Consider the following 26,919-nt stretch of genomic DNA (forward strand, 5'->3'; position numbering starts at 1 on the left):
TGTACAGGAGCGCTTCCTGCATGCTCTGCAACCTTCCCTTATTCTCCCATTGCAGCGGAGATGAGGGTAAGCCTGGGGGGGGGGGATTCCTGATGAAGTGGCCTTTATAGTTGCTACGAAACTAGTTGGAATTATACTTTTATTGATCTACTAGTACCCTTAGTATTCTATCACTTTGCTGGTTAAGTGAAGCTGGTGTGGGAGACAGAGCTGACCCTGATCGGTGAGACTGTCCCTCTACCAGCTACTCCTAAACGGAGCTTGGGACTTATCTACCTGGATTACGTGGAAGCCTAAAGGGAACCCTCCGCTTCTAAAGAGCCCAGCAGATGAAAGCACAGCCTGATATGACTGCAGATTCCTGACATTGGGTGATCCGCTGCAGCCTTCTCCTGTGTCCTGATACCTGAGTGGTAACAACTGTCATAGTTACAGTTACATGCCTGTTGTACCTTTATCTGATGTACGCAGAACCTTGAATTACTTTTTAATATAAATTGTTCATTCTTACTTCACCATGAGCGTTGTGCGCTGTTTTGTGTTTTGTTTTGTCTAGATTCAGTGTCTTGGACCACCCTATCACAGCAGCAGAGACTCCTTATTGGTAACCTAGTTACTTATACTCACTTGGGTATTAAGTGGTTAATGCACTTTATTTCAATTCACTCTGTTTATTCATTATAGTTGCGCACTTGTACTGTGTTTTTCTTAAGCCTGGGGGACCTGGCTACACCACCATACATCATTTTTCTTTTTTGGTAGAGTGAATTAATATGCATTTGTGTGCTGTCATTAATATTCTTTTTTATTTGTTATGTATTTTTTTTTTTAAACTCTGATACTATTACAATCTGATATTTACTTTCTTTTTCTATAGCTGAGTGGTGTGGGATGTCTGGTGTTATTGCTGTCACTTCCTTGGGTCTTCTTTTGGATAAAATCAGCTTTAGTCCAGACACTGAGATTTTCCTGAAAAGGTTTGTAATGAATAAACAAAATGTATAATTGCTGAACCATTTTCAATGTATTATTGCCAACAACATATGTATAAACCACACAAAAACCCTTGCTCAACGTGTAGAATATGTACATTTATAGATGGGAGGTGCTCGAAAGGGATATGGTCACTAGACAAAGACTAAAGGAAGAGAAATAAATCCCTGTAGATGGCACAACAACTCCCAATTGCCAAGTTGATTTGAGATACTTAACATTTAACTATATACTGTAGTGCCAACATAAAATATAATATGGCAGTGTGAGTGTTATCACTTCATGTAAATAGATGGCAGAAAGGATCTGCTAGATAAATCTAGATTAACTCCTGGTTTGCTATTTCCCTGTAGCACACTGCTGCTAATACAGTGGCGGCCGATCTGAGTCTAAGTCGGCTGATCCGCGTCTCTCAGATTATCCCGGTTAAGTGCGTTTTTTGTCGTTTTCGCTCGGAGTGAACTGCGTTATTTTCGCGCTCGTGATATTAGCATTTTATTCTCGCTGTCTGCAATACTGCAATGCCGTGTAAAAATGCAGGGGGGTGTTTGCGAGCTGTTGTCTTGGAAGTCTAATACCTACGCGGTTCAACCTACGTCAGTACACAGTCTGTGTGTGCGCGCGCAGTAATTGTAAATTTGCATATTTAAAGTATACAGTACATGCATTTGCAGTGCTGTTCTGCAGTACAGTATGTCTCAGTATGTCTCATTTGAAAATTGTTGAAACGCATAGGCGTGTACTGTACTGTAACAGTGTCACATTTCAGCATATACAGCACTCTCCCCTCGCTCAGGATAATTAACTGCACTGCAGGGTATTTCAACTTCTTATCTTCTCTACAATGCAGTACATATCTCCCACACCATTCCTTTGAACGTGTGTCTGGTTTCAATCACATTCCTGCTTGACAGCAGGAATTTACTGCGCATGCGCCTGTAACTTCGCCCACCACTGCTTGCTTGCCTGAGTGAGTGACCAAAAAAATTTTTTATTTTTTTTTATTGTAATTTTTTTTTCTCCACAAGCCTGCAAAAACCATCTTACTGTATTACGATATTCAATCTGTGCTGTAGCTTTTGACTGCGACCCTGTGGGTTTGACTTCACATGGTTGATTTGTGTGCTTTTTACGTACTGTATTTGGGGGTGTATTATTATGATGAACTGCCTTTTGAAATTAAAGTATGTCTTTAGCTTTGAACTTCATGCAGCTGTACCCTGTAGCCCCCTCCCCCACGAATGCTAGCTCAAGGATTTGAAATTCCACGGAGTCGTTAATTTTCTGAATCTTGGCATTGTGTTCTTAATCCGTCCATAGCCGAGCTTCAAAGCCTCACTGCGCCTGCGTGTAATCCTGTTAGAGATGGGAGCTGCTTACTGCGCATGAGTCACCCAACCCCCCCTCTCCACAGAGTCGTAAATTTACTGAATCTTGCCCTTGTGTTCTGATTCCGTCCATTGCCGAGCTACAAAGCCTCACTGCGCCTGCGTGTAATCCTTTTTGAGATGGGAGATGCTTACTGCGCATGAGTCACCCAACCCCCCCTCTCCACAGAGTCATTAATTTACTGAATCTTGCCATTGTGTTCTGATTCCGTCCATAACCGAGCTACAAAGCCTCACTGCGCCGCGTGTAATTCTCTTTGAGATGGGAATTTTGAGGCTTTGTTTACTGCAACACTTTGGAAAATCCCTTCTCGAATTTGATTTGCACAGAGCATCACCTCTCTATGCGCCTGTGTGTAATCCTCTTTCGGATGGGAGCTAGTTTATTCCTGCTCATTCGCCTGTAACTTCACCCACCACTGCTTGCTTGAGTGCCCCCCCCAAAAAAATTTCATTATGATTTTTTAACTGTTATTTTATCCACAAGCCTGCAAAAACAATCTTGATATTACGATATTAAATCTGTGCGTTTGCCTGCACATGGTTGATTTGTGTGCTTTTTATGTACTGTATTTGGGGGGTGTAGGGATCAAATTACAGTATTATGACGAACTGCCTTTTGAAATTACTGTACTCTAAAGTACAGTATGTTATTTCTTTGAACTGCTGCACAACTAATCCTTCATCCCTTCCCCACGCACACACAAACTCTTATCATCAGACACCTCCACAGAGTCATTAATTTTCTGAAGTTAGTTAGTCATTGTGTTTTTAATCCGTCCCTAGCCGAGCGTCAATCGCCTCACTGCACCTGCGTGTACTCTAATCCTTTTAGAGATAGGAGCTTGCTGCTTACTGCGCATGAGTCACCCAACCCCCTCTCTCCACAGAGTCGTTAATTTTCTGAATATTGCCACTGTGTTCTTAATCAGTCCATAGCCGAACAACAAAGCCTCAGTGCGCCTGCGTGTAATCACCCCCGCTCCAACCCTTTGAGGCTTTGTTTACGGTAACGCTTTGGAAAATCCCTTCTTGATTTTGAAATGTAAATCTGATTTGCACAGCATTGTGAGAATTGAGAGTTAAAAAACCATTAACTGATTCATGTTGTTTTGTCATTCATTCTTATTCATTGGTGTACTGTAGGGGTGGGGATGGGGTTGTGGTTGTTGTCAATGATTATGATAAGCAGGAATGTGAAAAAATTTATTTTTATTTTATCAGGAACCAAAAAATACAAATATAAAAATAATCATGAATAATACATAATGCAGTCTTTATTAAGTTCTTTTGGCAGATTGAAATTGGATAAACATTTAGAAAACATTTGTAAAACATGGGAAAACATGAATAATGCACATTTATAAGAATATTATTTAATAATATATACTGTAATGTATAATATATATATATAGTAATATTATTTTTTCCGTCTTTATCTTGTTCCTCATTCTGTGTACATCATTACTGCTGTTTATATACTGTACATTTGACTGTATAAACAGATTAGACTGGACACAACACCCCACCTCCCCCCAGGCCACCCTTTTTTCCTGAAACGACAAGAAAACAAAAAATTAGTGCAGTTATGTGCGTACTGTATTATGGCATTGTGTGATGTGTAGTACTACTGTACATGGCTGGTGCTACTTTCTCTGGAAAGAAAAAAATTGAGCAGTTAGTAGGCAGTTACTGTAGTACTGTCAAACTAGTCTATACTGGAACTACTGTATTCTCTGACTACTGTTAAATACTATGTACTGTAACCTGATGGCTGGTGCTGCTCTCTCTGTAAAGAAAAAACTGTAACTACTGTATACTCTGACTATTGGGAAAGAAAAAATCTGTGCCATACTTACCTGTATCATACTGTACTTACAATACTACAGCACAGTACTACTTTCCTGATGCGTGCCCATTACGCGCGATCACAATGAGCAACACAGTGGCAATATGGTCTATATATTTATTGCAGCGTTCCACGGTGAGTACATCGTTCCAAAAACTCATTATGCCTTTCAACAACTCGTCCTTTTTGGAGGGTTTCGCCACTTTCCGGATATGGTCCTTCAGCTGATGCCAGACCATTTCGATCGGATTGAAGTCTGGCGATCTGTGATTGGAAAAAAAGGACAATTAGTTTAAGAGATACAGTACAGTACACAGTAAAAACAGTGGGGGAAAAAATGAGACACGGTTACCACACTTACTCCGCTGGCGTCTTCACCCAGTTGATACCGCGGTCAAGGATATGCGCTGTTGACGCGGTGTGCTTCGGATCGTTGTCCTGGTAGATCTCAGGGACAATGTTGTCTTGGAATAAAGCTTTATTCATGATTTCTATAGCAAGAAAAGAAAAGTGCTCAAAAAACTGCACAATTGTACAGTACAGTGCATATAGTAAGGCTACACTAGTACAGTACAGTGCATAAGGCTACATTATATTTGTTATATTTTACCTTCAAAGATGACAATGCATCCTGGTCCACACCTAGAGATGGCACCCCACACATGCAGCTTCACGGGGTGTTTTGGCCGCGGCTTCAAAGATATGCGGCCTGTTTTATGGAATGCAAAGGTTGCAAATCTCTCCAGCGACACAGTAGACTCGTCAGTGAAGATGCAATCCTGGAAAGTTTCCCCACTGTCGATCCATGCCTGGGCCTGGACCACTCTTTTGATTTTGTTTGCGTCCCTTATCATGGGGTACGCTCTGTAATGACAAGGAATAAATAATTTTAGCGGTACAGTACAGTTTCCTAAACACTATGTGGAACAATCTACTTGATGACATGCAAGTGTGGTATTAGGTATGTAGGTAAGACCCACAGACCTCTAAAAACAAGGGTTTTGGAGCACATAGGTAACGTTCGTAATGCCACAGACACTCCAATTGCCAGACATGTGATTGAACATCACAAGGGAGATTCCACAGTAATGAAATTCTGTGGAATTGAACATATACGCAGAGATCAAAGAGGAGGCAATTGGGATCAAAGATTGTTACAACAAGAGTGTCGTTGGATATTTCTATTATACACTATGGGCCTTATTCAGAAAGCCTCGATAAGGCCCTTATCGAGCACTTATCGACCAAAATGGCTACTGGTATTCAGATAGCCTCGATAAGTGCTCGATAACGGCCTGTATCGACGCAAAATTTTATCTCCGTCCGAAATTCGCTGACTGAGCAGCGATCAGGCCCTTATCGACCATTTTCGGAGGGTTGATAAACTCCCGCTATTCAGAGACCCGCGAGTCGGGTGTCGCGGCCCATCGCAGCCCATCGCAGGCTTAAAAAACGATTTTCTCCCCACATCCACTTCCCCACAAAATTGTTGGACAATTGGTGGGGAAATGCCTCGATGAGCTGCGATGGGTCGGGACTTAGAAGAAATCAGGCCCCTTTCCTGCCTCGGATTGATGCCGGGGGTCTCCGGAGCTGATAGCCATTAATAGCAGCTCCGGACCCCCCCGGCATGCATCCGAGGCAGGAAACATGAATGTACAGCAACTTCATTACCTTAGCGGCTAACCGCTAAGGCAATGAAGGGGTTAAACACCCGTGCCAGGCTTACTGTAATAAACATACAGTACAATACAATACAGTGGCTATCGGGGGTGGGTGAAGGGGGAATTTGGCCCTTAGTGGCTGTTTAGGCATTGCGGGGGGGTTGCGGGGGGAGTTAACCCCTTCATTACCTTAGCGGTTAATACCGCTAAGGTAATAAAGGGGTTAACCCAACCGCTACCCCCCCCGCAAGGTCTAAACACCCATCCTTAGGGCTAATACCCCCTTCACTCACCCGTGAGGCCTAAGCACCCACCCCAGACTGACTATACCCACCCTATAGCCATTGAGTAGTATAGTGGTACATCATACCCATATAATAATAATATGGGCATGATAAGCCTCTATAGCACTCAATGGGCACCCTAATAAAAATACAGTAATACACAAGACACACAGTAATAAAACCTAACTATACTCCCAAAAAACACACTTCACTAAATAAAATCAGTAGCCAGCTAATCCAATCAATAGAAGCAATTACAACATCAACAATGAATTAATTAAACCATTACCCAATCAAACCAATTAATCCCTAAAGCAACTCAAAATGAATAGTAACACTAACCAATGTAAACAATGAATTAATCCTACATTAATTAATGTAACCATTAAAAGACAAATAAATACATTAAAACTATCTCTGAAGTATCCATAAAACACATTAGCTAACATAATATAACTTTAAGTACAAGCGAACACCAATCGCAAACCTTTTAATACATTAACCATAAACAAACAATCACATCCACATCAATAACAAGCGAGAAATGCCCCCCAAATATTGGCATAATAATGTATTAATCTGTACCCGAAAGAGGTACAGATTAATATATTATCAGTTATAATGATAATATTATAATGATATATCGGCTCTCTCAGAGCTGCTCTCTCTGCAGCAGAAATGAATCGCTGGTTTTTGCCTTTTCAGAGGCTCGATGCTCTCGCTGGCAGCAACTCGCCAGGTTTGGGCATTCTGCTATCACAGGTATTCGAGCCTTTCTGAATACCGTGATAGCAACGCCCAAAAAACATTCATTTTAAATTCCCTGGCGAATTTTTTTATGAATGTTCTCTGAATAAGGCCCTATGGCTCCAATGGGATTAAATGAAGGGTTTATTTGTTCCCCTTTCATCTGACCACCTTATATGTGATATCCCAATACATCCATTCCTAAACCTGTTGTTTGTCAGGGTCTCCTAGACCTGGAGCCTAGCCATAGTTCTTCTTTGTCCACCGGGTGTGCTGCTGCCTTCTGTTTCCTCTCAGTTCCTCTCTGTCCTGTCTTTCTTCTTGTTGCTCCTCTCTCTGTCTTATAGCTCTGCTTCCTGTCTGTTTTCCTTTGCCTTTGCTTGAAGTCAGACTCCTTGCACATGCCTCTGATCCTGATCTGTTTCCTGTACCTGTACCTGTACTTGAGTCTGTTCACAGTAAAAGCCCTTGCTGGTAATCTGGCTTGTCCCTGTTTGTTCCTGTTCTCAGTCCCTGCCCCCAGACCTGTCCCTGCTCCCCTGTCCTGTTCCAGTCTCCTCGTTGCCGACCTCTGCTTGTTACCTGACTTCGCTACCTGCCGCCTGCCTCGGACCTCTGCTTGTACCTGACTTCGCTACCTGCCGCCTGCCTTGGACCCCTGCTTGTGACCCCTACTACGCTCGTGCTGTTCCGGCCACCGAGATCCTACCCGCCACAGGAGTCTCCCGTGACAGAAAGCAAATGCCACTTCTGGATCTCACTGGAACAGATTCTTCTTCTGCCTGCACCCTTTCCTGCCTGCTGCAGCAGACCACATCCGCAAGGTTGAAGATAAGTACTTTCATTTCTTTTTTGGAAAATCCCAGTTGGTAAGATTTTTTTTTGCTGCTAAGTGTTCTGCAAGAATTATTGCGTTCATAAAAAAAAAAAAAAAAAAAAACATTTTTGCTGAGACTAGAACTGTTGCTGCAGAGACTATTGCAGCTTTCTTTGAGATTTTTCTTTTTGTGCAGTACCTGGGTTAACCCTTGCAGTTCACAGGGTTCCCATTTCAAAAGACAAGAGTGCTTCCATCATTTTGTTACTGCATACTGTGATTTTTCCTGCAATCTGTAGTTCTTTCTGTGATTGGTTCTAAGGTTTCAGGTTTACCTGCAAGTTCCCCTAAAGTTTGTTTCTCTGCAACCTGTGATATCCCTACGCCTGATATCAAGGGTTTCAGATTTAACTGCAGGGTTCTCTGTCTGATATTCCTATGTCCAATGTCAAAAGTTTCAGATCTAACTGCAAGTTTTCTCTGTAGTAAATTCCTGCCGTCTATGATATTTCTATGCCTGATTTCTAAAGTTTCAGATTTAAACTGCAGGGTTTCTCTGTCTATGTTTTTTCCTTGCATTTATACATCTCTGTGACTGATGCTAAAGTCTCAAAAGGTCAGCTCTCCTATCTTGTGTCTCTCGGTGTCTAATATTCCTGTTGTTCATTCTAATGCTTCTGTTTTAAAAACACATTTCCTCTTTACTGGTTTCTTGGGAAGTGTGGTTTCCCCATGTCTGAAATTAGGGCTCCCACTCAAACACTCTTGAGCAGTAAATGTGAACACAGTACCACTGATTCTTCAGAACTTCTCAAAGCAAGTAAGAAGAAGAAAAAGAAGGTGGGCATTACTGTGGAAGTTGCAGAAGAAATTAAGAATGAAAATTTAACCTCAGAGTCTGCATTTGATGAAAGAGATATGCTGCAGCTTAAGGCAACTCACAGACGTATCCCAAGAATAGTGGAAGAAAAGAAAGATGCCCCTACTCAGACGCTTCAAGCTGCACAGAAAGCGATTGATTGTCTTTATGAACGTTTAGATAAGGAGCAAGAAGCCAAGACTGCACTACAAAGCTGTCTATCTTCAGCAATTGCTAAGTGTGTTCTCCAGGAGAAAGAAAGAGAGCAGTTGGAGAGGGACAGGGTAATCCTGTCAAGTAAGCTGGAGAAGGCCTATGCTGATAATGCGCAGTACCAGAGTTTCATGGCTCAAGTTGGCGCAAAACTGGAAGCCTCTGAGGAGAAGAATTGCCACTTCAACACAGAACTACGTTCTTTGAGAGAGATCTTTGAAGGCTTAAATAGCAGTTTTGAAATGGTAACCCAGGAGTGCAAGAATCTCTATGTCCAAGTCAGTGAAGGAGATAAGAAACTCCATGAATTAGGAGAGGAGAAGAAACAGTTGGCCCAGGAAAAGTTAGACATGCAGACAGCACTGCAGAATGCAGAGAGAATGCTGCAAGAAGAACGTGTCTCCCTGGAGCGGCACACACAAACAGAAAATATGCTGCAGAGTCAGCTGCAAGAACTGCGTGCACATCTGCAGGACACAAAGGAGAAATGGGTGAATGCTGAAGAAAAGCAGCGAGTTCTGCAGGAAGAAAGTTTCCAGACTGCCTACAAGATAAAGATGCTGGAAGAGTATTTGAGTACCCAGTGTGTCCCCAAAGAACAGCATGAGGAGCTGAAGGTCACACTGAGCATAACCAGAGCCTCACTGGAGGAGGAGCTTAGAGCCCAGGTAACCCTATATGAGAGGGAACACAAGGCGGTCCAGAGACTGAAACAAGAGTTGGAGGAGCAGAGACACTGCTCCATCTCTAACAGTCAGTACACCCAGGAGAAAGAGACCTGGAAAAGGCAGGCAGCTGAGACCTTGACAAAGGAATTGTCAGAGCTCCAAGACGTAATGAGGGATGCATGGAAGCAAGCTCAATATAATCACAGTAAAGAGATGAAAGCCCTGAGTGGAAAATTGCAAAATGCACTCAACCAGGGGTCTCTCGCTGAGGAGTGGAAATTGCAGCAACGCCTAAAGATGGAAGAGCTAAAGCTAACAGCTGAACACACATCTCAGCAACTCACAGCGCTGCAGGCGCAGATCACTGAGCTCAAGACACAGCTTGCCAAAAAGGAGGAGAGAGAGAAGGTGTCAGTCTGTCAAGTGGCTGGTCTGACACTGTGCTATGAGGTAAAAATGGCCGATGCCTGCAAATTATTGGACCACACAGCCCGTGATAAGGTTCGGCTGCAGCTGGAGCTGGACAAGGCCCGGGAGGCGTACCGGCAGCTGCAGATCAGAAAAGAAGAAGCTGAACTGACAACTGCCTTGAGTGGGAAAAGAAGTGCAGAAGGACAGCTTCAAGAGCTGAAAACTCAAATAGCTGGTCTTTCATTGGTTGATGCCATGAAACGGCAGTCGCAAGAGGAGACCATGGTGAGCCAACTCTGTGTCCCCACTGACTCATGTGGAAAAGCTGCACCCGTCCTTGTTGCCCACGTTCCTGATATCTCTGCCCCTGCTTTTGGGTTGAACGCACCCATTCGGAGGTTCCTTGCCGCACCCAATGTACCTGTGGAGTACCCTCTGCCCACTGACAAGCCACCAGAGGTGGTTCACCTTGAGTCGCCGTTCCATCAAGGCCTCCGGGAAGAGCCTGGAGGATCGTCCAGAGAACGCTCTTGAAAGGGGTGAGTAATGTCAGGGTCTCCTAGACCTGGAAAAAAAGAAAAAACACAAAAGCGCACCAAGATTGAGATATGATATGTATTGACAACAAATAAAGATAATAATATGCACTTACATATATAAAAACTTTAATGGTCCAGATCACGATCGTCACTTCTATTGGTAGGGCAACATATGGGATGAAGAGGGGGGGTAATCTCTGTCCTCAGGAACAAGCCCCGCGCGCTGGGGCTGTATTCAGAGGCTGCGCTGCGTCTCTGCTTCACATGCTTGTCGGCGTGTTGATCTGCGTAGTGCGCATGCGCGGCAAATGAGGCCCCCTGTAGTAGTCCCGGAAGTGCCCGCCCGTTTTCCGTTTCGATCGAAAATGGCAATAAAAATAGCAATAAAAACACTTGTGTGAAGACTGGCTGTATGTGATAAACAGACCAGCGACACCCTTCGCGACGCGTTTCGAATACAAAAGTATTCTTCCTCAGGCGATATCAGGGGCACCTGTTTGGGGTCCTTTATATACCACATAGATGATTGGTTAATACCAATAAAAAAAACATCCAATCCACTATTGGTTAAATACAGTAGAAAAGGGGGGTGGTTCAAATTCACCAAGCCTGCCCCTTAATGTTAAAATGAACAGGATATTGATGCTGTATTGCAGTGGTGGCACTTTGAGTAATAATTAGATAATAAAAGACAAAAGTGCCACTCACCAGTGGAAATACATAAAGAGATACCTACAGGTGGCCCTTTTAACAAGTGTCACATATAAAATACATTTGAAAATATATGTAAAAAAGTAGTATTAATAAAACATTGTGCTACCACATAAAAATACAACAGTTAAACATAAAACATATAATATAAAGAAATGGATGTGGAGAAGAAGGGGGGGGGAAAGGGGAAAGGGAAAAGAAGGAGGGAAAGGAAAAACATGTGCAAGGTAAAAAAAGGACATAAAAACAAACAAAAATATCAATAACATGTTGAATAAAATTGGCTAAAATAGAATGCATCTCAATTCTGAAATTTTGCTAAATTAATAAAAAATGATAAAACCAGACTGCAAAGAAAAGATCACCTGTCATTTAGTTACCGCAAGAAGGGAGTCAACTCCACATAATCATTCAACCCCCCAGGATGTTTAGTTTGGAGTGTGTATATCCAGAATTGCTCCCTCCTTGCGATAAATAAATCCTTATCGCCACCTCTAGTAGTAGTGGTGATATGTTCTATACCCATGTATTTGACCCCTGTGGTGCTGCATTGATGGACATCCTTAAAATGGGACAGCAAATGGGTTAATGGTTTACCAGAGGTCAATGTTTTAGGGATGTTGACAATATTTCTTAAATGTTCCATCACACGTATTTTCAGATGGCGTTTTGTGCGACCTACATATTGTAGTCCACACCCACATTGTAAAATATATATAACATATGTGGACAGACAGTCAATATAGTTTTTAATCTCATATTTGTGATCTGTCATTTTGGACTTAAAGTGATCTTGTGTCAGCATCCTTGGACAAATTTTACATCTATTGCATCTATGATTACCTTTAAGCCCCAATAGATCTCTAAGGTCCTTCTTCTTATTGGGGACACTACCCTTTAGAAGGCTCGGGGCCAGCATGGTTTTAAGATTATCACTTTTAGTAAAAACAATAGGTGGTCTTTCTGGTAAAAACTTTGTCAAAATGGGGTCCAAATGTAAAATGTACCAATATTTATTAAGAATATGTCTTATCTTATTATGTGACCTATTAAATTTGGTAATAAAATACGGTGTCTTATTATCCTTGTCTGGTCTGTATTTTTCCCTGTGTTTCTTTATTTTTGGCCTCACAATTTGTGGTACAGTGTTAGATGTGATGACTTCACTGTCAATCGTATCTTCCACTAAATGTATGGGTGTATCCTGACTCCCAGTGTCATTGGCGTTTATATGGTGATCTAAGTTCTTACTTTTGGGGCAAATTAATTTTTCCCTATTACAGCGTAATGCCTTATTAAATGCTTTTTTAACAGTGGTTCTATCATATCCCTTTTGTAAAAATCGTTCTTGAAGTATTTGTGACTGAGATTTAAATGTCTCTAAGTCAGTACAATTTCGCCTCATCCGCAAGAACTGGCTGTAGGGGATATTATCAATACATCTTTTTTCATGGCCACTCGTGGGGTGCAAGAAACAGTTTACATTAGTGCTCTTAAAGTGGGTTTTAGTGAGTAGCTTGTTTTCAGAAACATATATCTCCAAATCCAAGTAGGTGATAGTATTTGGACTCAGCTCACTTGTGAAGGTGAGGTTGAATTCATTCTTATTCAACCCATCCACGAAGTTATCAAATGAGGTGCTATCGCCATCCCAGATGGCGATCACATCATCGATGTATCTCCGCCACATGACCAACTGCGGCGGAGATACATCAGCACCCCATATATGTAACGATTCCCACCATCCCATGTATAAATTTGCAAAAGATGGTGCAAAACGTGTCCCCATAGCAGTGCCACACAGTTGTAAATAAAACTCGTGCTCAAATAGAAAATAATTATGTGTCAAAATAAATTCAATTGAGTCGTGAATGAACCTACGCTGATGAAGAGGTAAAGTGCCATGTAGTGATAAGAAATAATTAATCGCATCTAATCCCCCTTTATGGGGAATAGACGTGTACAGTGTCTGAACATCTAATGTAACAAGTTTATATGTTGGTTTCCAATTAAATTCAGTGAAAATAGTGAGTAAAGAGGTGGTATCAAGTAAATGTGAAGGTAAAGTGGATACTAGTGGTTGTAAAAAGAAATCTACATAAGAAGAGAGATTAGCAGTGAGCGAATTAATTCCCGAAATAATAGGTCGCCCCGGTGGATTAATAAGTGATTTGTGAATATTTGGCAAATGATACATGATAGGGATGGTGGGAGCCGTACAATACAAATAATCAAACTCATGCTTTTTAAGAACATTAGACTCATAAGCAGAGTTTAGCAACTCTTTGAGATCATTCTGGAACTGTACTGAAGGATCTTTGGGAAGTTTACAGTAAGAGCTAGGGTCTGAAAGCAATCTCCTAGACCTGGAGCCTAGCCAAAGTTCTTCTTTGTCCACCGGGTGTGCTGCTGCCTTCTGTTTCCTCTCAGTTCCTCTCTGTCCTGTCTTTCTTCTTGTTGCTCCTCTCTCTGTCTTATAGCTCTGCTTCCTGTCTGTTTTCCTTTGCCTTTGCTTGAAGTCAGACTCCTTGCACATGCCTCTGATCCTGATCTGTTTCCTGTACCTGTACCTGTACTTGAGTCTGTTCACAGTAAAAGCCCTTGCTGGTAATCTGGCTTGTCCCTGTTTGTTCCTGTTCTCAGTCCCTGCCCCCAGACCTGTCCCTGCTCCCCTGTCCTGTTCCAGTCTCCTCGTTGCTGACCTCTGCTTGTTACCTGACTTTGCTACCTGCCGCCTGCCTCGGACCTCTGCTTGTTACCTGACTTCGCTACCTGCCGCCTGTCTCGGACCTCTGCTTGTACCTGACTTCGCTACCTGCCGCCTGCCTTGGACCCCTGCTTGTGACCCCTACTACGCTCGTGCTGTTCCGGCCACCGAGATCCTACCTGCCACAGGAGTCTCCCGTGACACCTGTACATTACAGATAACACATACTATTTAATTTTCCTTTTAAATCAACCTGCATTGACCATTATGGGCAGGTTTTTCTAATTTAGTAAACACTCCTACACTTCACACAATACCACCATTCACTTGTATCACACAAATGTAGAAGACTAGACATACACTATCACACAATCATAGCCAAATATGCACTATATTTTGAGTTGTCACGGGTATTACACATACCACACTTTAGTAGAGAATTTGATTTATATTCCTACACTAATACCACCATATTTTGAATAAAAAATTCACTATGACTAATAACATACACACACACAAAATGTACATTATTTTCAATCATGAGTCATTTTTGCTCTAAAGACCTTTTTACGCATATCTATACCTTCCAGTAGTATAATTCAATAGATCGATGTGGTATATGAGAGGTTAACATCGGATGCCAGCAAACTTTAGGCATAAGTGAATACAGAGATAGAATATACGTTACTACAACTACACAATTAAGTGATGTATATTAGGAGAGACCTAGGCGAATTTACCACTTATACAATCCTACAACTGTATATTACACATACTACATCCTATTGTAGAATCTGTGTTAAACTGACCTGCATTGACCACTTTGGGCAGGTTATATGTATTGTAGGAAACAATCCTACACACTACTACCAATATGAACTGACAATGAACAATAAAATACACACACAGTTTATTATCTTTATTAAACACTCATCAGTTTTTTAATTAAGTTGGGTTGTAGCGTATCAACAACTCTCAGTAACTAGTTTTGTTAATAGATCCAGTTGGCACAGAAGAGGTTAATTTTGGATGCCAGTAGTCCGTCCCACCTGCAGGTTGGACCGGAACGACTGAGTCAGACTCCTCCTATTTAGGGAGGGAGGTGACCCTCTGAGAGTATTTAGTGATCATCGTGAGGATCACACTCCAGTCCCTCCTCCCCCTGATGAAGCGTGGTGAACACGTGAAACGTGCGTTGGGAACGTAGGGCGTCACGTCAGTGACGTCACTTCGAGTGGCGACATCGTACACCTATGCAGGAGCAGGCTTGTATCGAGCAGAGGCTTTGTTTGTTATTTGCTCCTTTGCTACTTTGTATACCTATGCTTATAACACTGTTGCTATATTAGAGAAAGAGGTCCTTTCTTTGTTACCTTTTAGATAGCCAACTGCGGGTTATTGGTTCATTTGCTGCATACCGCACATACATATAGCTACACACAGTGTTAAGCAATAGAAGTACATACAGGGTTAATCACAGCCGCAATTTTGCAGGGACATACAAAGATTATTCCTACTGTGTATACCTAGAGATTCAGATATCTCTGATATCTATTGATACTGCTAGCGACACTTACCGTATACAAGTCTGTCTCGGTATAGCTACTATTCTGGATGTAAGGATATGAATGGTTTTGAGTCACTAAGGATACTTACCTTATCACTTTGATTTACCTATCACATCCAGCCACCACAATATAGGGATTTTTAATACTGCATCTGTGTTTTTAATAGTCTATATAGACGTAATAAAATTTTATTATTTTTGATTTCCACCGTGATTCTGGGATATCTCTCAGTAATTTTGCAGCATATCTGTAGGACCATTGGTTTTTTGTCCACCTTTGATTATAAGTGTTTTGAGTACTGTATAAAGGGGGAATATTTCTGATCAAATTCTCTTTGATCAAAACTGTGAATAACTATTTCTACCCTCTAAGCACCTAACATATCCACTAAATAAGATATATATATAGGTGATTGCGGTCTCGTCTATATATATACTGTTGACTTTGGAACAGCTTTTGTTCTATATTGTGACCAGCTCCCGTTTAATTTCATAGTAAAATTAATTGATAGGGCATCCAACCAAATATTGTGACCACTGGTTTTAAGAGAGTAAATCAAAGAACTCTGAATATGTCCAAATTTCTGACTGAGGGCCAAGATATTGATCACTGGCTAAATGAGGCCCTGGAGATTTTCTCAACCACACATAAACCTGTGGAAGAGAGTACCTCTACGGATATAAACTGCTATTTTAGAGAATTAGAAAAAGTATACAGCTCAAGGGTCAAAATCTGGTGGGAGGTGGCCAGCTTGGAAAATTATTTAAAAACAGATCTAGTTCCAAGAGGACTTAGAGTTAAGCTGGCTCCTTCACATCAGATTACTGATACAGACTTTATATCCAAATGGGAAAAGATTTTACTGAACTGCTCAGCACAACTAATGCCACTCCTTGTTGATCATGAAACAAAAAGGCTAGAGACAGTTAAAGCAGAAATTGTTACCCTAAGAACAAATATATCCAAATGGCAACCTGACCCCCTATTTGAAGGGCTAGAGGATAAACTAAAGGCCAATATTGATAAATTTACTAAGGATATAAAAGAGAGAAAACACATCAAATTTCTTAGGGACTACAAGGATTTCTAGGAAGGTAAAATCTTTCGTTATAAAACAAGATATCAACCAAAAAAAACATACTCCAAGGTACAGGAATCTTCCAAAGAGTGGGAAGCCTCAGCCAGTGATCAGGAACAGGATAATGGAGCACTAATACAATCAAACTCCAACACAGGCATTGACACTCCTTTTCCTCTACCACAAAGATCAGGCTCCTCTTTCTTTTTTAGAGAACACAGGCCTCTTCCCAATTCCAATCGCAAGAGGAAAACAAGGAGGGGAAAGGGCAGACTATCTAAGACATCAAGAAAGGAGAACCTACCAGGAACCCACTAAGAGGAGAAATCCTCGAGGGAGGGCAAGATGACACAGATAATAAATCTAAAAAGGTTTTGAGCCCAGATCATATCAACGTCCTTTCCAAGGGACTATCTTTTTGTCCAACCAGCCAAATGGACCTATTTGATTGTGTAAAAGATATTAATCTGTTCTGTCGAAAACTATCACTACATAAATTTTACAAGAAACGTATACAGTGGCAGAATATGAATACCCCTCTCGAGGTACTAAATACACAAGACCTCAAAAATTTAGAGAGCCTGGAAGGATTAGAGGAAGAGAGCCTGAGATTGCCTTGCGAAGGCCCATTTACCAATCTGAAACAGCGATCCACATTTACACCTGCCCTAGATATGTGTTCAAATATTCATGTTTTCAACCAACTTGTTACATAGGACCTAACAACACTTAAATCAATGAAGGGACCACACAACCTTTCCTATCAAGAGAGACTAGCTTTAAGGGATTTAGAAACAGACAAGACAATTATAATCAAACCATCTGACAAAGGTGGGAACATTGTCATTTTAAGTGAGGAAGACTATATACAAGAGTCTGTACGCCTTCTCTCAGACAAACAATGCTACTCTGTTTTGCAAAGAGATCCTACACTTTCCTTTCTGAAAGAACTTAAAGCGATCCTTGATTTGGGTTTAGAACAAAAACTTGTTTCTAAAAGAGAATATGATTTTATGCTGACAAAAACACCAAGAATTGCCACGTTCTATCACTTACCTAAAATTCACAAGGCCAAAAGACCACCACCTGGAAGACCAATTGTCTCAGGTATTGGCAATATTACCTCTAATGTGAGTGTATATTTGGATAATATCTTGCGTCCATTTGTTGAAATCTTGCCGTCCTATCTGAAAGACACTACTGACGTGTTACGCAAGTTAGATGGCATTTACCTGAACTCTGATTCCCTATTGGTGGGTCTTGATATAGAGGGCCTTTATTACAGCATTCCTCACAAAAGTGGCATGGATGCTGTGGCTCACTTCTTGAAGGCTAGGAATATGGAATGTGTGCCTCATAACAACATGGTCTTGATTTGTTGAAATATGTGCTGACCCACAACTTCTTTGTGTTTCACAATACCCTGTATCATCAAATACAGGGTACCGCTATGGGGACCACCTGTGCCCCCACCTATGCCAATCTATACCTAGGCTGGTGGGAGGAGACGGTGGTCTTCATAGAGGACAATGAAATCTACACTGAGCATGTGGAGTTGTGTGTCAGATACATTGACGACATCCTCCTCATATGGAGGGGGACAGAGGCACTACTACACAGCTTTATTGACAGTCTCAATGTGAACAAACACAACCTAAAACTAACTACGCAAATCGATAAGAATAGGATCGAATTCCTAGATATTACTATATCAAGGACAGAATCCAACACCATTGAGACTAGCATCTTCAGGATACTTACCTCCACCAATAGTCTGTTGAGAGCCAACAGCCACCATCCCAAACATGTCACTAACAATATCCCAATTGGACAGTTCCTAAGACTGCGACGAAATTGTTCCTCTACGGAGGAATTCATTAAGCAGTCAGTGGATATGTCCAATAGATTCTGCACCAGAGGATATAGTAATAAACTTATCAAAAAAGCTTATTATAGGGCCCTGACGTCAGTCAGGACGGAGCTTCTGGCGCCCAAACAGATTGCACCCCAAAAGGAAGTAATTAGATTCATCTCTACTTACAATGACCAGTCACAAGCTACAGTACAAAAAATATTTTACTTAGACACTGGCAGATTCTACTTGAAGACAGTGATTTACGTAAAGTCCTTGGAGATAGACCAACTACAGGGTATCGACGAAATAAAAATATCAAGGATAGGCTGGTCCATAGCCATTACGAGACAAATCAGACAAAAACATGGCTAGGCCAGAAACCATGTGGTTCATACCCCTGTTCAAGGTGCAAAGCCTGTGCCTTCATGCAAGTTACAAAACAGTTTCAGGATACAACACAGAATATCACCTTCATGATCAAAGATTTTATAAATTGTACCACCTGTGGAACAATCTACTTGATGACATGCAAGTGTAGTATTAGGTATGTAGGTAAGACCCACAGACCTCTAAAAACAAGGGTTTTGGAGCACATAGGTAACGTTCGTAATGCCACAGACACTCCAATTGCCAGACATGTGATTGAACATCACAAGGGAGATTCCACAGTAATGAAATTCTGTGGAATTGAACATATACGCAGAGATCAAAGAGGAGGCAATTGGGATCAAAGATTGTTACAACGAGAGTGTCGTTGGATATTTCTATTACACACTATGGCTCCAATGGGATTAAATGAAGGGTTTATTTTTTCCCCTTTCATCTGACCACCTTATATGTGATATCCCAATACATCCATTCCTAAACCTGTTGTCAGGGTCTCCTAGACCTGGAGCCTAGCCATAGTTCTTCTTTGTCCACCGGTTGTGCTGCTGCCTTCTGTTTCCTCTGGGTTCTTCTCTGTCCTGTCTTTCTTCTTGTTGCTCCTCTCTCTGTCTTATAGCTCTGCTTCCTGTCTGTTTTTCTTTGCCTTTGCTTGAAGTCAGACTCCTTGCACATGCCTCTGATCCTGATCTGTTTCCTGTACCTGTACCTGTACTTGAGTCTGTTCACAGTAAAAGCCCTTGCTGGTAATCTGGCTTGTCCCTGTTTGTTCCTGTTCTCAGTCCCTGCCCCCAGACCTGTCCCTGCTCCCCTGTCCTGTTCCAGTCTCCTCGTTGCCGACCTCTGCTTGTTACCTGACTTCGCTACCTGCCGCCTGCCTCGGACCACTGCTTGTTACCTGACTTTGCTACCTGCCGCCTGTCTCGGACCTCTGCTTGTACCTGACTTCGCTACCTGCCGCCTGCCTTGGACCCCTGCTTGTGACCCCTACTACGCTCGTGCTGTTCCGGCCACCGAGATCCTACCCGCCACAGGAGTCTCCCGTGACACCTGTACATTACAGATAACACATACTATTTAATTTTCCTTTTAAATCAACCTGCATTGACCATTATGGGCAGGTTTTTCTAATTTAGTAAACACTCCTACACTTCACACAATACCACCATTCACTTGTATCACACAAATGTAGAAGACTAGACATACACTATCACACAATCATAGCCAAATATGCACTGTATTTTGAGTTGTCACGGGTATTACACCTACCACACTTTAGTAGAGAATTTGATTTATATTCCTACACTAATACCACCATATTTTGAATAAAAAATTCACTATGACTAATAACATACACACACACAAAATGTACATTATTTTCAATCATGAGTCATTTTTGCTCTAAAGACCTTTTTACGCATATCTATACCTTCCAGTAGTATAATTCAATAGATCGATGTGGTATATGAGAGGTTAACATCGGATGCCAGCAAACATTAGGCATAAGTGAATACAGAGATAGAATATACGTTACTACAACTACACAATTAAGTGATGTATATTAGGAGAGACCTAGGCGAATTTACCACTTATACAATCCTACAACTGTATATTACACATACTACATCCTATTGTAGAATCTGTGTTAAACTGACCTGCATTGACCACTTTGGGCAGGTTATATGTATTGTAGGAAAAAATCCTACACACTACTACCAATATGAACTGACAATGAACAATAAAATACACACACAGTTTATTATCTTTATTAAACACTCATCAGTTTGGCATTAAGTTGGGTTGTAGCGTATCAACAACTCTCAGTAACAAGTTTTGTTAATAGATCCAATTGGCACAGAAGAGGTTAATTTTGGATGCCAGTAGTCCGTCCCACCTGCAGGTTGGACCGGAACGACTGGGTCAGACTCCTCCTATTTAGGGAGGGAGGTGACCCTCTGAGAGTATTTAATGATCATCGTGAGGATCACACTCCAGTCCCTCCTCCCCCTGATGAAGCGTGGTGAACACGTGAAACGTGCGTTGGGAACGTAGGGCGTCACGTCAGTGACGTCACTTCGAGTGGCGACATCGTACACCTATGCAGGAGCAGGCTTGTATCGAGCAGAGGCTATTTATTTGTTATTTGCTCCTTTGCTACTTTGTATACCTATGCTTATAACACTGTTGCTATATTAGAGAAAGAGGTCCTTTCTTTGTTACCTTTTAGATAGCCAACTGCGGGTTATTGGTTCATTTGCTGCATACCGCACATACATATACAGTAGCTACACACAGTGTTAAGCAATAGAAGTACATACAGGGTTAATCACAGCCGCAATTTTGCGGGGACATACAAAGATTATTCCTACTGTGTATACCTAGAGATTCAGATATCTCTGATATCTATTGATACTGCTAGCGACACTTACCGTATACAAGTCTGTCTCGGTATAGCTACTATTCTGGATGTAAGGATATGAATGGTTTTGAGTCACTAAGGATACTTACCTTATCACTTTAATTTACCTATCACATCCAGCCACCACAATATAGGGATTTTTAATACTGCATCTGTGTTTTTAATAGTCTATATAGACGTAATAAAATGTTATTATTTTTGATTTCCACCGTGATTCTGGGATATCTCTCAGTAATTTTGCAGCATATCTGTAGGACCATTGGTTTTTTGTCCACCTTTGATTATAAGTGTTTTGAGTGCTGTATAAAGGGGGAATCTTTCTGATCAAATTCTCTTTGATGAAAACTGTGAATAACTATTTCTACCCTCTAAGCACCTAACATACTGTATCCACTAAATAAGAGATATATATATAGGTGATTGCGGTCTCGTCTACATATATTCTATTAATATGCAGCAATATAAAACTGTTGTAATATAAATATAAATATACAAAATATATATACTGTTATAATATAAATATAAATATACAAAATATATATACTGTTGTAATATAAATATAAATATACAAAATATATATACTGTTGTAATATAAATATACAAAATATATATATACTGTTGTAATATAAATATAAATATACAAAATATATATACTGTTGTAATATATATATATAAATATACAAAATATATGTACTGTTGTAATATAAATATACAAAATATATATACTGTTGTAATATAAATATACAAAATATATGTACTGTTGTAATACTGTATAAATATAAATATACAAAATATATATACTGTTGTAATATAAATATAAATATTCAAAATATATATACTGTTGTAATATAAATATAAATATAAAATATATATACTGTTGTAATATAAATAAAAATATACAAATTATATATACTGTTGTAATATAAATATAAATATACAAAATATATATACTGTTGTAATATAAATATAAATATACAAAATGTATATACTGTTGTAATATAAATATAAATATATATATATACTGTTGTAATATAAATATACAAAATATATATACTGTTGTAATATAAATAAACAGAAATAACAAAAATATTAGATACAGTACTGTAGATGTACAGTACATTTTTGGATCTAATTTTTAAAAAAAAGTTTTATAAATATACTTACGCGTTAGTTACCCTTGGTGCCCTTTTGCGTTCTCTGTTTTTTCCGTGTGCATGATAGCTCACGGTGGTTGCTGGCACAACGAGGCCAGAGGTAGCTAACCAGCGTTGGATAGCAGCAATTCGGTGTCCGCTCGTGTACATCTCCTTAATTCGCATGCTGAGATCCTTAGAAATCTTTTTAACAACAATTGCTGCGAGTAGAAAGAAATACAGTACAAACACAAGAATGTATATTCAATGTTTAGTCGATGTGCAGTGAATCCACAAAATGGATGGTGTATTTATACGGTAATGACTCACATTAGAGTACGCCCACTTTCAACACCTGTACCTGGTCGCCATGCATAAAAGGTTACACATTTTGCATAGCCCACCACTCGATGATCTTTATCTGAACTTGCCCTTGTCCAGAAACTGCATTGTGGCACCTGCTTCCATGGAGCAACCCCGATTCTACGGACGCAGGAACCCACTCGCCTCGCAGTCCCTCCTCCCCCTGATGAAGCGTGGTGAACACGTGAAACGTGCGTTGGGAATGTAGGGCGTCAGTGACGTCACTTCGAGTGGCGACATCGTACACCTATGCAGGATCAGGCTTGTATCGAGCAGAGGCTATTTATTTGTTATTTGCTCCTTTGCTACTTTGTATACCTATGCTTATAACACTGTTGCTATATTAGAGAAAGAGGTCCTTTCTTTGTTACCTTTTAGATAGCCAACTGCGGGTTATTGGTTCATTTGCTGCATACCGCACATACATATAGCTACACACAGTGTTAAGCAATAGAAGTACATACAGGGTTAATCACAGTGGCAATTTTGCGGGGACATACAAAGATTATTCCTACTGTGTATACCTAGAGATTCAGATATCTCTGATATCTATTGATACTGCTAGCGACACTTACCGTATACAAGTCTGTCTCGGTATAGCTACTATTCTGGATGTAAGGATATGAATGGTTTTGAGTCACTAAGGATACTTACCTTATCACTTTAATTTACCTATCACATCCAGCCACCACAATATAGGGATTTTTAATACTGCATCTGTGTTTTTAATAGTCTATATAGACGTAATAAAATTTTATTATTTTTGATTTCCACCGTGATTCTGGGATATCTCTCAGTAATTTTGCAGCATATCTGTAGGACCATTGGTTTTTTGTCCACCTTTGATTATAAGTGTTTTGAGTGCTGTATAAAGGGGGAATCTTTCTGATCAAATTCTCTTTGATGAAAACTGTGAATAACTATTTCTACCCTCTAAGCACCTAACATATCCACTAAATAAGAGATATATATATATATAGGTGATTGCGGTCTCGTCTACATATATTCTATTAATATGCATCAATATAAAACTGTTGTAATATAAATATAAATATACAAAATATATATACTGTTATAATATAAATATAAATATACAAAATATATATACTGTTGTAATATAAATATAAATATACAAAATATATATACTGTTGTAATATAAATATACAAAATATATATATACTGTTGTAATATAAATATAAATATACAAAATATATATACTGTTGTAATATATATATATAAATATACAAAATATATGTACTGTTGTAATATAAATATACAAAATATATATACTGTTGTAATATAAATATACAAAATATATATACTGTTGTAATATAAATATAAATATTCAAAATATATATACTGTTGTAATATAAATATAAATATAAAATATATATACTGTTGTAATATAAATAAAAATATACAAATTATATATACTGTTGTAATATAAATATAAATATACAATATATATATACTGTTGTAATATAAATATAAATATACAAAATATATATACTGTTGTAATATAAATATAAATATATATATATACTGTTGTAATATAAATATACAAAATATATATACTGTTGTAATATAAATAAACAGAAATAACAAAAATATTAGATACAGTACTGTAGATGTACAGTACATTTTTGGATCTAATTTTTAAAAAAAAGTTTTATAAATATACTTACGCGTTAGTTACCCTTGGTGCCCTTTTGCGTTCTCTGTTTTTTCCGTGTGCATGATAGCTCATGGTGGTTGCTGGCACAACGAGGCCAGAGGTAGCTAACCAGCGTTGGATAGCAGCAATTCGGTGTCCGCTCGTGTACATCTCCTTAATTCGCATGCTGAGATCCTTAGAAATCTTTTTAACAACAATTGCTGCGAGTAGAAAGAAATACAGTACAAACACAAGAATGTATATTCAATGTTTAGTCGATGTGCAGTGAATCCACAAAATGGATGGTGTATTTATACAGTAATGACTCACATTAGAGTACGCCCACCTTCAACACCTGTACCTGGTCGCCATGCATAAAAGGTTACACATTTTGCATAGCCCACCACTCGATGATCTTTATCTGAACTTGCCCTTGTCCAGAAACTGCATTGTGGCACCTGCTTCCATGGAGCAACCCCGATTCTACGGACGCAGGAACCCACTCGCCTCTGCCGTGCCTGTAATGCAGAAAAAGCAAAAGGCGGTTGCCGTTTCCACGCCAAGGCAAAAGCGACAGGCTAAGGCCAATAAAGAAAACCTTCTGCTGACCCCAAAGGCTAAGGGTTTTCATAGACGTCAGCCTTATTATGTCAATAAGATATACGGAGATGTACTCTCGACGTAAAACGATTGGCAGCCAACCCATCGAATCCGCAGACCACTTCCTCACATACGCTTCGACAACTCTGCCGACGCTGTCCCGGAAATCTTCAGCCCGTCTTCTCCACCCCTCATCCTCGACGCTGCCGCCGCCCTCCTGGAAACCCACAGGCCATCTTCTCCAGTTCTATCCGACGACGCTGCCGCCTCTGAAATCCACGGGTCACTTTCTCCTTTGCTCTTAGACGACTCTGCTTCTCGCCCATAAATCCAAAGGTCACTTCCTCCATCCCTCTTCGACGACGCTGCCGCTTCTCCTCTACCGGATATCCACAGGTCACCTCCTCCACCCTTCTTCGACGTCGCTGCCACTTCTCTCCATGGAACCCCCATCTCATCCTCCGTTGCACCCATCCACCCAGATGTCCACACGCCATGCACAAGAAGCAGCTCGTTAGACTGGATGCTGAATGGGATAAGTGTGGATCTCCCCGGGAACTCTATTGTGCTAGCAAAGATAGATTTGCTTCTGGAGACTGTAGACGGACGTTCACAGAGGTACACAATTTGAGACTTTTTGTAAGGTGAAATGATAACAAGGCTTTATTGTGCCTTTTCCTTTTCATCAGGAAAACCATCCAAACACAGAGGGGGGGGGGAACAAAGCTTCTATTCACTTGGGAGTAATTCTAGTGAAATCCTATGCAATTCACAACTCCTAGTTAAGCATGTCTCCCAGCCCCAAACACATAGCATGATATAAGCAGATATAAGAAGTCTCTTAAGAATGAAAGTCTTATCTGTTAGCTGCTGTAGAGTAAGCTTCTCTGCTCTCCTGGAACCGCACCCGTGCGTGCACAGAAAATGTCAGCATCCAGGTTTAGAAGTCTTATTTTTCAGCTCCAGAGATCTGTGTTCTCTTGGTCAGTCTCACCTAGGAGACTCAAGAACCACTGCTCTGTCTCCAAAGTTCAGCCCACAAGTGAGCTAAGGAGTCACTTCCTGTCTCACAAGACAGGCTTTTGTAAGCAATCTAAATCAGGCAGGTGGTGTTTATTAATTGACTACCAGCAGTTAACCACCACACTGCTAGATTAAAGGCACATTACTTGAACAGGGATTACTCCCCTGTTACAGAGACCATGTTAAATGTGGAGCAACGGATGCTACATATGGATCAACGGATGATACATATGGATCAACGGATGATACATAGGATCAACGGATGGATCGACGGATGGAGAAGATAGAGGCTGACATAGCGGGTATACATCATTTGATCTGTGTTAATGCCCCGACACCTAAGCAGGGTGGTGACATGGATGTGATGAATGGGAGCATCGACCCCCTATCATCCCCAAGCACACCCCCTCCACCAGAAGATGTAGTGTACATGTATGCCGTTGAGGAGGACATGACAACCCCGTCAAGACCATGCCAGGAGACAACACGGTGACCAAGACCGGAGGAAAGCTTCCTCCCAGACAACCGACCATCGCCCGTCGCCTCAAGCACACCAGCCGCAGAAGACCTACATTCGCTCGCATCGATACGGTGTCCAACATCACCCTGTGCGATCTGCCACTGGCGCTCAGGGAGAAGTATAGGGTGATGAGTGCTGGTGCACCCCACAAGTATGCCTTGTTACTTTTTAAGCACCATGTTCCCTACTCGTTGTACTGCGACTGGGCCTTCAGAGTCAACTACGAAGGAAATCGCGTAAAAAAGGCGCTTCCTGCCAATTTAAGAAAGAACATTCTGGATGAAATGCGGCGCTTTTATCCAATTACAGATCCTGTAATGAAAGGCGTTCGAGACTGCATTGATGGCGTTTTGCGCCATGCAAGGAATCGGCCATGTTCGGACAATGTGGTGGACTTTCTGGTTTAATCACGGGAACTGTAAGACCATACTGTTGTGCTGAACTGTGCTGTACTGTACATGTTTTGACCTGC

General features: G+C 40.6%; 1 protein-coding gene across 7 annotated transcripts in view; it reads left to right on the forward strand.

Moving 5' to 3' along the window:
- LOC142463899 (sperm-specific sodium:proton exchanger-like) overlaps positions 1 to 26,919 on the forward strand; it is a 956,006-nt gene that overhangs the window by 262,140 nt on the left and 666,947 nt on the right. For all 7 annotated transcript variants that reach the window (XM_075566732.1, XM_075566736.1, XM_075566735.1 and 4 more), the window contains one exon: positions 878 to 977. In XM_075566732.1, coding sequence (XP_075422847.1) covers positions 878 to 977 — 100 coding nt within the window. The remainder of the gene's footprint in view (positions 1 to 877; positions 978 to 26,919) is intronic.

The sequence above is a fragment of the Ascaphus truei genome, chromosome 12 (assembly GCF_040206685.1).
Source record: "Ascaphus truei isolate aAscTru1 chromosome 12, aAscTru1.hap1, whole genome shotgun sequence".
Lineage (NCBI taxonomy): Eukaryota > Metazoa > Chordata > Amphibia > Anura > Ascaphidae > Ascaphus > Ascaphus truei.